The sequence below is a fragment of the Panthera pardus genome, unplaced genomic scaffold (assembly GCF_024362965.1).
Source record: "Panthera pardus isolate Hobbes unplaced genomic scaffold, ASM2436296v1 HiC_scaffold_7, whole genome shotgun sequence".
Classification (NCBI taxonomy): domain Eukaryota; kingdom Metazoa; phylum Chordata; class Mammalia; order Carnivora; family Felidae; genus Panthera; species Panthera pardus.
Window position 1 is genome coordinate 75,737,598 of NW_026527002.1, and position 13,880 is coordinate 75,751,477.

At 44.2% G+C, this 13,880-nt stretch overlaps 1 protein-coding gene across 5 annotated transcripts in view; it reads left to right on the plus strand.

Annotated features, from left to right (window-relative positions):
• Positions 1–13,880, plus strand: part of KHDRBS3 (KH RNA binding domain containing, signal transduction associated 3) — a 189,826-nt gene that overhangs the window by 79,592 nt on the left and 96,354 nt on the right. For all 5 annotated transcript variants that reach the window (XR_008420084.1, XR_008420083.1, XM_019459778.2 and 2 more), the window contains exons 3-4: positions 5,874–5,990; positions 11,269–11,415. Coding sequence is in view for 3 of the 5 variants with exons in the window: in XM_019459778.2 (XP_019315323.1) it covers positions 5,874–5,990; positions 11,269–11,415 (264 nt within the window). In the remaining 2 variants the exon portion in view is untranslated. The remainder of the gene's footprint in view (positions 1–5,873; positions 5,991–11,268; positions 11,416–13,880) is intronic.

The window sequence follows — 13,880 nt, forward strand, 5'->3', positions numbered from 1 at the left end:
TTGCCCTCGCGGAAGTTTCTGGCTTGAGTCAGGGCGCTGACGGCAGGGCCGTTTACTGGGCTGGGGAGCTCTGGAAGGTAACGTTTGAGGCTATGTTGGCAGAGGTTACAAGTTCAGTTTTAGTGTGCAGTTGGAGGTCAATAAAACATCCCTTTGTTGGACTAACCAACTTTTTGATGAGCACCCAATTAAGGGAACCTTTTAATGGAGACCGTGACATGTTCTTGAGGCTTAGTTGTTTATGAAATGACAGCTTATGTGTAATTGTTCCCCAAGGAGCAGTGTCCTGTCACAAATATAGTTTAAGTCAATTAAAGCTAGTTCAGAAAAACATTTGGTCTTTTCCAACAAAGAACATCATTACGGGATCTTACACGTTATGCAGTGAAACTCAAATATACTTATTCTGTGTTGGTTTATCCTTTGTAATCGTTTGCACAAAGTTTCCTATTTACAGTTATAAAATTTGTAGTATAATATAGTTCTGTACTAATTGGCATCTGGAAAAATATCATTGATCTTGGAAATAATACTTTCACCTCTTATTGAAATCTGTGGACAGATGAAATTATTAATAAAAAATGAAAGTTAAAATGTATTAAGTTCTCATTTACAAATCCGGTTATCAGAAAACAAATCCTGACTTAGGTTAAGGAAAGATTTTATTTGAAAGCATTATTGGGGGGTGCCTGGGTGGCTCAGTCAGTTGAGTGTCCGACTTCGGCTCAGGCCATGGTCTCGCACTTCGTGGGTTCAAGCCCCATGTTGGGCTCTGTGCTGACAGCTTGGAGCCTGAACCCTGCTTCGGATTCTGTGTCTCCCTCTCTCTCTGCCCCTTCTCCATTTGCTCTCTCTCAAAAATAAATAAACATTAAACAAAATGAAAGTATTATTATGGAGCACCTGGGTGACTCATTCGGGTAAGTGTCCAACTTTGGCTTTTAAGTCATGATCTTGCAGGTCATGAGTTTGAGCCCCCCATCGGGCTCAGTGCTGTCTGTGCAGAGCCTGCTTTGGATCGTCCATCTCCCCCTCTCTACCCCTCTCCCACTCATGATCTCTCTCTTTCTCTCTCAAAAATAAATAAACATTAAAAAATTATTATTAGAAGACCAGGAAGGGGGACTTGTAATAGCAGGGGCTCTGAGCCTCCTGAGATCTGTCAGCGACCTAGCAGTCAGCGGGCACAAGGGGAGCCGGGCCCAAGGCCAGGAGGGTGTGGCGACAGCATGATGGGACACTAGGTCAGAGAACGGTCACCCTGAGGCTGGTGCCTGGAAGTGGGGGGACCTTCAGGGATTGTGTGCTGGCCCAGGTTGCCTGTGGGTCACATTTAGGGGCGTGAGGAAAATGAGAACTTCTTTGAAGTTTGATCAGGTGAGGTGAGAGGATGTTTTCTGACTGGTCAGTGGGGACAGACAGGTTGGCCAATCTTTTGTGAGGCAAAGGATGGGAAGGTCCAGGGTCTGGGTCGGCCTGCTCTTAGGTGAACAGGGAATCATCTACAGGCCTTATCTAAATCCCCTGAGGAGGAGGAACTCTGCAGGGAGCCGTTCCCAGGACTGGGAAAGGGCCCCAGGCTGTCCTCATCATCACTGTTTTAGGAGCATGGGGGCTGGTTAAATTCGGCATCCTCGGGGCACACTTATCTGATGTGCTTTAATCTTCCCGATAACCCTTCATTGCTGCAGCCTCCACTGGGGCAAATATGGTGACACTGGGGACTGGGAAGGCTAAGGAACTGCCGTGGCCACACTGCCGGTAAGAGGGCGCCCCGCTGCTTCAGAAGGCTGTGGCCTGGGAGCACCAGCGTGTCCTAGAACTTGGGCACTTGAGACAGCCGTGCTCCCCAACTCCTGTACCATTCGTGTTGTCTGAAGGATGCAAGAGGCTTTCACAGCCCATGCATCGCTTAGGCCTTGTCTTGTTGGGTACCCACCTGGGTGGCTTATGGTTTGTTGGTTTGGTTTGTTGAAGGACATGATGGCACCTTAGAGAATCCATGGAGGAACCGATCGTGTAATCGCAAGAAGGAGCAGCAAGGGCTTTAAGCCCAAGATGTAGAGAGGGACCGGAGTCGGTGGCTCCTCTCCCCAGCGGTGTTTCTCAGTAGGGACACGGTTGACATTTTACACAGGACACTCCTTCATTGTGAAGGGCAGTCCCCTCCGTTTCTGATGTGTGATAGTCTTGGCTTTTGCCCACTAAGTGCCAGGAGTGACCTGCAGTCAGCGTGACAAGCAAACATGCTAAGTATTTCCAGATTCTCCCGGGAAGGTGATGCAATCAGGTTGAGAACCCGACCAAGCAACCGAGCGTACTGCCGTCGTTGTGAGTCAGCATTAAGGACGCTGAGGGTCCGCGCTCTCAGTTCTCAGCCGCAGACCTGGGCACGGCCGTGCCGGTTCAGTATGCATTGCCGTCGGAGGGTAGTCGGTGTGTAGTAGCCGGTGGGTGTTGTTCACGTAAAATTATGTGTGTTCATAATGGCTGAATTCATCAATTTATTCCTTACCCATTTGGCATAGGATACGCGCCATCTATTGGTTGCTCTGTTAGGTGGTTTTTTATACGTTTCCGTATTTAATTCATATGACCGGCACCGCCGGTGGGTCGTAAGGTCCCTGTGTTGTGGATGAAGTCCGACACCCGTGAGGGGGACCTGACCTGGGACACATAACTCCTGCACAATACATGCTTGAACAGAGAGGTCGGTGAAAATCTTCTGCTTGCCAAAGTACTCATTTATGTACTTTTTGTGAAGGAAAGACTAATAGAAGTTAAATGGAGAAAGAAACTCCTGAAGGCATATAAAATCATAAAAACGTTTTTCCTCTGTGTGTAGAGGCCTGTGTTTTTATGTTTTACAAGTGACCTTGAATAAATCCTACCATTCTGTGGACTTCAGTTTTCTCAGTATAAAATTAGATGTTTGGACTGGATGATTTCTAAGGCCTCTTAGTTTTTATTAATGGGGAAATATTTAACTACTAAAGACGTGATGCAAATATGGCTGTTTGACCACAAATTTATTCTCATGCCATCCTTGAAACCTGCCAAAATGAATGTAAATGAAGTAAAAAGGCACAGATCCTCAAAGACAAGAATGGAAGGGCGAGGCAACAATAGGCCAATGACTGGAGTGAGATTTCAGTGGCTGCAAAATAAATGGACAAATGGTAATGACTTAGGAGAGCAGAGAAAGCAGAATCCAAGCTCACAGGGCCAGAGAAAGTGTCCCAGAAATTTGGTCAGTGGTGTGGGAACACCTTGAGAAAACTCCGGAATCCTAGATGCCAGTTAATGAGAAGGTGGATTTAGGGGCAGAACTGAAGTGGAGACTTGGTTCAGAGCTTATGTGAGAAGTGGTTAGGGGCACTTGGGGGGCTCAGTCTGGTTGGGCATCTGATTCTCGATTTCGGCTCATGTCACGATCCCAGGGTTATGGGATTGAGCCCCACATCAGGCTCCGTGCCGAGGTGGGGCTTGCTGGAGATTCTCTCTTTCTCTCTCCCTCCGCACCCTCCCCTGCTGGCACATGCTCTTTCTCTAGAAATAAAATTTAAAAAAAGAAGTAGTAGTTAGACCACTGGATGCTCTTCCCAGCTTATGAAGCCAGGCATCTGCCTTCTTAACCTAGAGCAGACTAGAGATTTCCTGAAGGGGTTGAATAAAGAAACTCTGGGCTCTGAGACCCAGATGGATTCAACTGAGGGCTAGAGATGCCACACTGGAAAATGAGGGCATTATTTCCCTTAAATAAAAGTGTGTGTAGCTCATAGTGGGAATCCCAACGTTCCAGCAGCCAGGCTGATACCTCCTCCTGGGAGATCAGGGAGTTCCAGGGTGTCCAGGTAATGTTTTTGAGCTGCAACCTTAAATTTTTAAGAGCAGGCAGCAGGGGGGGATTACTGGTCACTTGAGGAAAGCCGATAATGTAGGAAGAGACCAATTCGCACAACATAATCTATTGGAAGCAGCAGATGCTATAAGCTCCAAGTTGGGGGAAGGGGGCACTGCATTAAAATCCTCAGAAAGGTAAGAATTTGTATCAATTACATAAAATATTTTTAAAATGCTGTAAAAAAGGAACAAATATAAGAAAATGCTGTTAGTAGTTAAACGTTTGATAGCAAAAATGAAAAAAATCAATAGATATGTAGGAAATATACTTAAATCTCCCAGAAAGTAAAAGAGAGAGAGAGAAGGTGAAAGAGAAAGAGGAAGAATAAGAGAGAAATTTAGAGTTCCAAACCAGGAGATCCCGATAGACACATAAGAATTTCCAGAAAGATAAAGCAGAGCAAATGGGGAACCAAGAAATAAGGTAGGGATCCGTGGGTGGAGACACTGATCTTTTCCTACGTTGTATTATTTGATATTTTTAACTCTGTATCATTTCTGTTTTTTAAAAAGTAATTGACTTTAAATTTAAAAAAAAAGTAATTTGAAGGTTAAAAATACTGTAGTTATTTGAGTTTTCATTGAAGACTAATAAAATTAAAAGTGAGCAAGGAAAAAATACCATCTTGATTTTTTAAAAGCTCGTATTTTAAGAATATTACTTCACTTTCCATAGAGAAATTGAGGAACAATTGTCTTTTAAAAACAGCAACAGCACAGCAGTGGCATAGATTGTGGATGAGAGCTGATACCAAAGCAGTAGCTGCTTAAGTTTGTAATCCGCAATCTTGCCAAAGATCGCCTAGTCAGTAGGGCTGACTTTTCCTTTTGGGAACAAGAAATATTCACAACTTAATTATAGTAACGCTTTTAACACTTGTGTGAAATTCCTAATAATATCCTTTCATTCATGAAATACCCTTTCATTCAAGATATATTTATTATCTATTATGTGCTAAGCATTGTTCTGGTTTTTTTATATGGACCCATTTAATCCTCCTAACGGCCTTATGAGGGTGGGTTGTGTTGTCATTTGCCATTCTCATTTTGTAGATGAGGAATCCAAGGTACAGAGAGATTAGGTAATGCAGTTACTAGCCGGGTTACTCAGCTGGTAAATGGAAAAAGCATGTCTTAAAAGGACGGCAGTGTAGCCTCAGAATCAATGCCATTAATGAATTCACTTCTACGCTGCCTGTTAAATAAAGAACCCCGTAGAATCTAGACTAAATATTTTGTCAACATTTCCAAAGCTAGTTGTTTTAGAAGAGTTAGATGTTGGGGCACTTGGGTGGCTCCGTTGGTTAAGCATCCAACTTTTGCTCAGGTCATGGTCTCACAGTTCGTGGGTTTGAGCCCCGCATCGGGCTCTGTGCTGACAGCTTGGAGCCTGGAGCCCGCTTCTGATTCTGTGTCTCCGTCTCTCTGTCCCTCCCCTGGTCACGCTCTGTCTCTCTCTGTCTCTCAAAAATAAATAAATGTTAAAAAAAATAGAAGAGTTAGATGAATTTTGTCATAAAGCTTTGTGAGCCACTGACTGCTTGAGAACTCATCTAGGCCAGTGCACTCCCTGGTTGACTGACCAGGTGGAAGGACCCAGATGCTCCATAATGACCAGCCCAGTGCACATTACCTCTTTCCCACCCACATCCTCACGCTAGCACTGTTTGTGCTTCATGTCAGTTGCCTACTGAAAGTGTCAGGACAACAACTTAGGAATTCTGGGAACTAGCTTCATTTATAATTTGTGAAATCTAGCCATCACTGAAATGATTGGTTTTTACTTTACAGTTTTTAACCCCATTTTATGGGGTTTGTGAAAAACATTACAGTGTGATGCATATAGTAGGAACTTAAATATCTGGCGTTAATTAGTAATGTGCAGTGTACTGTCGTGTTTCCTGACGTTCGAGATTAATAAATTACTTTCAGATATGACTTACAAATTCGGTTTGTTTGTTTTCTCCTAGTTCAACTTTGTGGGGAAACTTTTGGGTCCCCGTGGCAATTCTCTGAAGCGCTTACAAGAAGAAACCTTGACGAAAATGTCCATCCTTGGAAAAGGTTCCATGCGAGACAAGGCAAAGGTAACATTCGTTGTAGACAATGGCTGCTTTTGGAGACAGGTTGTATAATCCACCTTTAGAGTATCCATTGTATTAATGCAAATTATATAAGAGCTAGCTAGGATCTTAAATGAAGTTATATGGAAACGTTGTAGAAGGCGGTGAGTCTGGGATGTAGCCAAAAATGGAGTCACTCGGGCCAGTTTCAGAACATGCAGTGTCTTACACGTACGTCTGTAACTATCACATTCATTTGTAAAATGAAGTAGCAATACCTGTGGTTTTGATTGTAGATACAACACCTGGTAGACGGATCAGTGAGACTGAAATGCCCATGAAGAGAAATCAGAGTTATCTGTGGTCTCGGGGCCACCGTTGGCATTTTAGATGAGTCCCTTTGGGCCTTTTTTGTAAGCTTGTATTTCACATGGTTGAGTTCATAAAGTATACACCTTCATTTGCCCTTTTTGCCCTTCATTTGATACCCTTTATGTTTTACCGGGTTCAAGTGGATTTTAGACGCTTTAATAATGGCTTAGCGTTCCAACACACAGTTGTTCTCCTTGGATGTATTCACGCTAACCTCCTCCTTTTTTAAGAAGTTAAAGTTAATGGAGTTGTTTTTATCAATCACTTTCTCAAATATACAACCTTTGAAAGAAGCATTCACGTTTCGTGCCGTGCTATCCCTGACAGTGTTCTCTGTTACCATTTTGTTGTTCTGTCGTGGTGAAAAGATTGACATTACTGAAAACTAAGTCCGCATTTAGTGGCCACTTACCATAAAAGGTCAGACGATGATTGTGTCCGACAAGAAAGTTATTTACACAAAATCCAGCCTCCCCACACAAAAGTCCATCGAAACAAAGGCTTTTATAAGAAAAAATAGCTGCCATCTGCTTGTGAGTCAGGCACTCTGTGAAACATGTTACAGGCGTTACTCCCGTGTTCTCCCTGCAAAAATGATGGAAGGTACATAATATTTTTCTTGTTTTATGTGTAGAAAACCTGAGATTTAGGGAACCTGAGTGTATTATGTGAGTTAATCAAGGAAGCTTATTGAATTATTTGATTAAAACATGGCTGTGTATCAGACACACATGGGATGCTGTTAAATATAAAGATTCCCATACAGCCTCTTTGGAGGGTAGAACCTCAAAATGAATTTTCAGGGGGCGGGGTTTGAAATGATTCTGGTGTGGGCCAGGTTAGGTTAACTACTCACTAAGCATTGCTGTCTCAGATGATGTTCCTTTGATTCCCTGACTCATCTGTTCTGGGTGGAGGAAAGGGAACCATATTTTGGTCACTTGGTTAGAAATTCTGTGTATCTTGTACGAAAATACCCAATCCTTGCTGATACGTTAATGAGGTCTTCAGTAAGGCCATCCGGTCATGAGGTACGTGATATGCCCAGGGAAATTCATCTACATTGTACTGCTTATTTTGTTTGCTGTTAAGGGAGGGTTTTTTTGGTCAGAAGTAACATTTTATGGCTTACGGTGGCCGTGATCAGGGCGTCCACGGACAGTTTTACAGGTAGGAGGGAAGCAGGGAAGGCAAGTCTTTGGTTAGATCCTATGTCCAAGTAATAGCAAGTGCCTGGCTATCCGTTTAATGAAAGGGGCCCTAAATACTATCAGCTTGCTATCTGGGCTTGGTGGTCTGTCCAGATTATGGTGTCATTTTAAGGGCTCTCTCTGCCGTTGGCATAGCGGACACTCGGCAGTGCAGTAGCCAGGAATCTTTTCCAGAGGAGTCTGTGTTGTGAAGTAATATCTAATCTCTCCCTCTCTCTCACCACAGACCCCTTATTGGAGTCCCTTGAGTAGCACTGGGGTGGGCGGGGAATGAGGTGCTTTGACATCTACAGTTAGTCCCTTTGGCTCCCTGGTCACTGAGTGTCTGCTCTGCATTGCATGGGGCACTCGGTTCTCTTACCTGTTGAGGCTTCTTTCCTAGGCCACTTACCAGCCCTTCACTAATCCTCTCCTTTCTCTGTCCTTGACCACATGGGTCTGAGAATCAATATAGAGATTCTGTAAGTGGCTGGTCATTTCCATTCCCTCAGGACACCCCGGAACTGGGGAAGTGGAGTACATTGTAGGTTCACAGCCCATTAAGCCTGCTGCCAAGCGGCGGGCTCAGAAGTCCTTTATCTCTTGACCCCACGGACCCCACTCTCCACCCTCATCAGCGGCCTTCAGTTGAGCAGCGTTGGCTCAGAGTCAGGTTCGTTAACCCTCGGGCCGCCGGGTACCTCTTCTCGGTGTGCAGTCACTCTAGTAAAAGGCCCCCGATCCTCGTTGGCAAGACGGGGAGGGAGCGTCGCGTGCACGCAAGGGGATGTTGCCATTTACCGCGAGCTCTCTTGTTCTCTGCATCCCCGGGCCAGGCAGGGATCATGGGCCAGGAGGTCATCCTGAGGAACAGTGACAAAGCCTGAGGATTGTCCTCTCCTTTCACGGAACGACCTCGGCTACTCGAAACAGGGTAGGAAGAGCTCCAGCAGACTGGCTTCCGCCAGTGCCGAAGGTTCAGCAGGGCTGTGACCCTCGAAAACCCGGGGTTGTCTGGATCCTCTCTGATGTGGCCGGTCCAATTCTCAGGTCTTCGCTGCTCTCCAGACATTTTCCTAAATCCCATACGAGAGATGGCCGGGCCGTGTGCGTCGTCCTTCCGCGGCACACGGGCCTCAACTGTGCTTCCGTGTGGGGCCTCCGCCGGCCTTCGGCCGTGAGCGGTGACACCCTCCAGGCTGCCGCTGGCTCTTTGAGCCTCGAACTCCTAATGTCAAGTCTGGAGTCTGTCACTCTCTTTTTAAAATTCTTCAGTACAGTGAACAATAGCCTGTTGCGCCCCACCCCACCGCCTTGCTCGTCCTGCCGTGCACACGCACGACCATCGGTTACACCTTCAAGGCGTTTCACTGACGTGACCACGAGCGATGATTTCTACACGATGGGGACTTACTGGGGTCCCGCCTGCCGTCCTGCAGTCGGTCCTCACGGCCTGAACTCTGGAGCGCTGGCTTCTGTTGAGCCTCTCAGCCTGCAGAAATTCTCAGTTAATAAATAATGTGGATTGCTGCAGAGATTTCCATTACTTAATGTTAAAATCTTGTAGCTTTTCAAAGTGTTCACTGTCTAAATTCTAACAAGACCATAATTCATTTTATTCTTGTGTTTTCTACATGGATGAAATTATGGGAGTCGTTACGCCCTTTTATCAGCTGGGTTTGTAGCATAACAATCACTATAACGTGTGGTCTGTGGAGCCTTCAGTTTGTGCCAGACATGCCGGCTGTTTTGCCCTTCCCATCCGCATTATAGAATGATAGAATAATCGATGCTATGTTCATTTTTTGAGTCTTTCTGATGTACTACGCCTCATTGTAAGGACTTTTTGTGTCCTTAAACGTGAGACTCCTTTTTTTATTACCACTCCATCATATTGCCAGTAACTCCTCATTACTATTCTAATAACTCCTTTCTTACCACAACAACCCTACGAGCCGTTGATACTCTTATTCCCCGCTTAAAATCACCGCTTCGCGATGATGAAGTAACCTGCCCAAAGTTACGGGGTAAATGTTGGATTTGGGACTCGAATGCAGGAGTCCAAACGAAGTCTGTGTTCTTCCCCGCACACCATGTTGCCAGTCCTTATGAACCCAGGGAAGAATCTGGGAAAGCTTCTCGCTCTGTGGAGATGTGCGACGGCGGGTTAGGATAAGAAAGCTCTGCTGTTGCAGTTTACTTCCGCTGTAGCGATGACAGTGCTTCACCGTGAGTCACAGTGACAGCCTGTCATTATCATCATTAATTGGAGCCCATCGTAGAATGGGTAAGAAATGTTTAATTCTCTAGTTTATGCTTCCAAAAGTGAACTTTGAACATATAATTCGATTTTTAAACCTTCAGCTGTGAAAGGCAGAGTATCAGATGAAGCGATGGCCAATGTTCTGATTAGAACAGATGGCCTACCGTTGGGCTGTGGCTGGCACGGCTAGGATTGTGGTGTATCTGACTCAAAACCCCGTGCCCTTTTCATATTACATATGTAGATCTCTCTTTTCTTTGTAAGAGAGCAAATTAGTTAAGTAACAGAAGTTGAAGCCTTAAGTGGTGAGGTCAAGGGTGTTTGTGCCTCTTTGACCTCTTAGCTCGTGGTGGAATTAAAAGGTGTTGTTGCCAGGAGTCCTAGGGTTCCCTTTCATGTGGGGCTGGTGTTTTGGAGGTGCTAGCAAGGTTTCCCCCGTTTGGGAAATCACTCTAGATGTAGGTACGTACTCATCTCAATCTGTCTCATTTGAATGTTGGAAACAAAGACTTTTAAAAGTCCCAGATTCTGTCCTTTGCCACTCTAATGAATGCTAGTTAGGAGATCATGGGCGAAAATCACTTGTCCCATTCTGATCTGGGGTTTTTTTCCTCCTAATTTCTCCCCTGAGTTTCATTATGTAAACAAATAAAAACAAAGTTTTTTTTTTTTTTTTAACGCATATCATAAAATCACGTAATAAGATCTTTCATTTATTTTATTCGTTTTTATCTTCACATATAGTGCCTGGCGTGTAGAAATGCTTTTTTGAATGAATATGTGAATGAACAAATGAACATAGAAATGAAATGATGTTTACCTCTTCATTGAAAAGACTCGCTGAATGTCTGCTGTGTGCCAGACACTTTTCTAGACCAGGGAGTGAACACCAGAGAAGACGGTCACGAGCGAACATAGAAATGAGATAATGTTTATCTCGTCATTGAAGATACTCGCTGAGTGTCTACTGTGTACTGAGTACTTTTCTAGACCAGGGACGAGCACCAGAGAAGACGGTCGTGGTGTTTGCTCCGCTGTGACCACCTTCCGTGAGGGAAATTAGAAAAGAGTCAAGTAAAGAATAGGTTATGTCAGACACTTTGATGGCGGAAGTGCTTTGTGGCCACACTACGGGCACTGGGGGTAACCAGCGTAGAGGGAGCGGAGGAGATCAGCCAGTCCGGCCAGGGGTCTGAGGGCGCCTGGAGGGCGTCGAGCTGGGGGGACACAGGTGTCCTTCCCGGCAGAGGCAGGAGCTGAGACTTCTCCAGCAGCAGCAGGAAGCCCAGGTGTTTTCGTAATTCCCTGCGGGAATGGCAGGGTCAGATTTGTATCTCAAGCCTCCATCCTTGGGGGTAGTGCCACTTGCTGTTGAGTGACTCTTCTGTGACAGCCTCATGCCAGATAAGCTCTACATAGTGTTTCTTCTCCTTTTCTTATACAGACACGCTTTTAAGCATGGTTTTTCTTTCTTCAGGAAGAAGAGTTGAGGAAGAGTGGGGAAGCAAAATACTTTCACCTCAACGACGACCTCCACGTTCTCATCGAAGTGTTCGCTCCACCAGCAGAAGCATATGCCCGGATGGGACACGCACTGGAGGAAATCAAAAAGTTCCTCATTCCTGTTAGTACGGTTCACCCTGATAGTTAATTTGTCCTTTGAAGTCCTTTCTTTATTTTCATCCCTGGTAACTCTTCTAGTAATTGTTATTTGCACAGCACTTCATTTGTCGAAAGGGTCCCTGTGAATCGGTTGGCAGTTTTCTTTCTTTATATCGAGGCGAGGGATTTTTAAAGAGATTAGGTTGCACCGGGAAGGCTGCACGGCCAAGAAGGGTGAAGAGCACCCTTGCCAGTTCACGTTTGGGGGCTCCCACGTCCTAAGCTTCTTCGTGATGTTAAAATCACCTACGGATCCACTGTTCTCCCACACGGATGCGTTAGTGCCTTCCATGGCACCAAGCACCGTGTGTGGTTTCGGGCCAGAGGCATGAATAAAAGCAGTCCCTACCCTCCAGGAACACGTAGCGTAGAAGAGAGAAACGTAAGCCGAGGATTTCAGTACCGCAAGGTACACGTAACGACAGACCAAAGTGTCAGAAGCCCAGAGAAGAAGGACACCGTGGAGGTAGTTGGCTGGCTTCTGCCAGGTGTTTTGTGCTTTGTTGATGGAACAATTGCGTGTCTATTTTTAACCCTTTCCAGACACTTTGACGTTGCTAAGAATGTGATTATTTAAAGAGAGTGTATCCCTACTTCCATTATGAAAGTTAATTTAGGTCTTCTGTATAACTTGCATGTTCTAGATTAAAAAACTAAAACATTGAACATTTTGCCTCTTTAGACAATTTATTTAGAGAAGCTGTCACATCTGCCAAACAGCTGCCTGGGGTAAGACTGTCTTCAGCAATCCCAGGTTGGTCTAGTAGATTGACTTTACATACTGTAGCATATGTATCATGACTATATTATCTGTGAAGAAAACTGTTGAATTTACAAGGAAAGGATATTGTCAATCACGATTGCCTTGGAAAAGCCAAGACATGGGATTGTATTAAGTCATTTTACTTGGGAGCTGAAAATGTTTAAGCTTCCCTTTGTTCCCTCAAGCCAATATGATGATACATTTATTCATTTAGTTTAAAAACAAAGATTTTGAGTGCTTTCTATGTGGTAGATACATGGAAACTAATAAAAGACATTCTTTTCTCTGCCCCTGTGGAGTCTGTCTAATGGGAGAGTTTGATAAGAATCAGATACCCATGTAAACATTGGCACTCTGACAAGACTGACTAAGGAGAGGTAAATTTAATGTCTTAGTGATCAGTCTTAGGGGGTGTTGATCTAGCCACGTGGGCTGCCACAGGGCCTCCCACCCTGTCCCCTTTGCACTCCTCCACCAAGACATGGTTTCTCTGTCCTTGAATCTAGGCTGGCCAGGAGAACTCTTTGCCTAACCCCCAGTTACAAAGATTTTCTGCTGTTTTCTCCCTAATCTTTTATAGTAGCTGTAAAAGTAGCTACTAGCTTTTATAGTATTAGTATTAGCTAGTATAGTATTAGTATATAGTATGTGTCATTTAAGTCTATTATCGTTAAGTTTTTTTTTTTTTTTAGAGAAAAGGAGTGAATGCACATGCAAGAGGGGGAGAAGGCGGGGGCGGGAAGAGAGAGAGAGAGGGAGAGAGGGAATCCCAAGCAGGGCTCCATGCTGTCAGTGCAGAGCATGGTGTGGGGCTCGAGCCCGTAAACCATGAGATCGTGAACTGAGCGAAAACCTAGAGTCAGATGCTTAACCCGCTGAACCACACAGGTGCCCCAAGTCTGCGATCGATTTTAAGTTTGTGTGGTGGGAAGGTAGAATGTAGGTTTATCGTTTTTTATATAGATGGCCAGTTGTCCCAGCACCATACGATGAAAAGACAATTCTTTTCCTGTTGAACAGCAACACCATTGTTGAAAGTCGATCGAACGTAAAGGTGTGGATTTGTTTCTGGATTCTCGGTTCTGTTCCATTGATGTATATGCCTGTCCTAATGCCGGTGTCATGCCCTTAATTACTTTAGCCTTCTAGTACTTTGATTTGAAATCCAGGTTGTTGATTTTTTTACAAAGAAAAAGTTCTACTTCAAAATTGTTTTAGTTATTTTGGCTTCTGTGCATTTCAACATCTATTTCAGAATCAGCTTATCAATTTCCACACAGAAGCCTCCCGGGGTTTTGATAGAAGATTGAATCTGTAGCTCAATTTGGGGATTATTTCCATCTTAACAATATTTAGTTTTCCAGTCCACAAATATGAAGTGTCTCTACTTAACAGATTATTTTTTTCATTTCTTTCAGCAGTGTTTCATAGTTTTCAAGGTACTAGTCATATATATACTTCTTTTATTAAATTTACTCCTAAGTATTGTACACTTTTTGATGCTATTGTGAATGCAGTTTTTAAAATTTCATTTTCAGTGATCGTAGGTTATAGAAATGCAGTTGACTTATATACACTGATCTTGGGTCTTGTAACTTTGCCGAACCATTAGTTCCAGTGTGTTGTTTCATTTTTATGGAATCATTAGGATTTTCTATATGCAG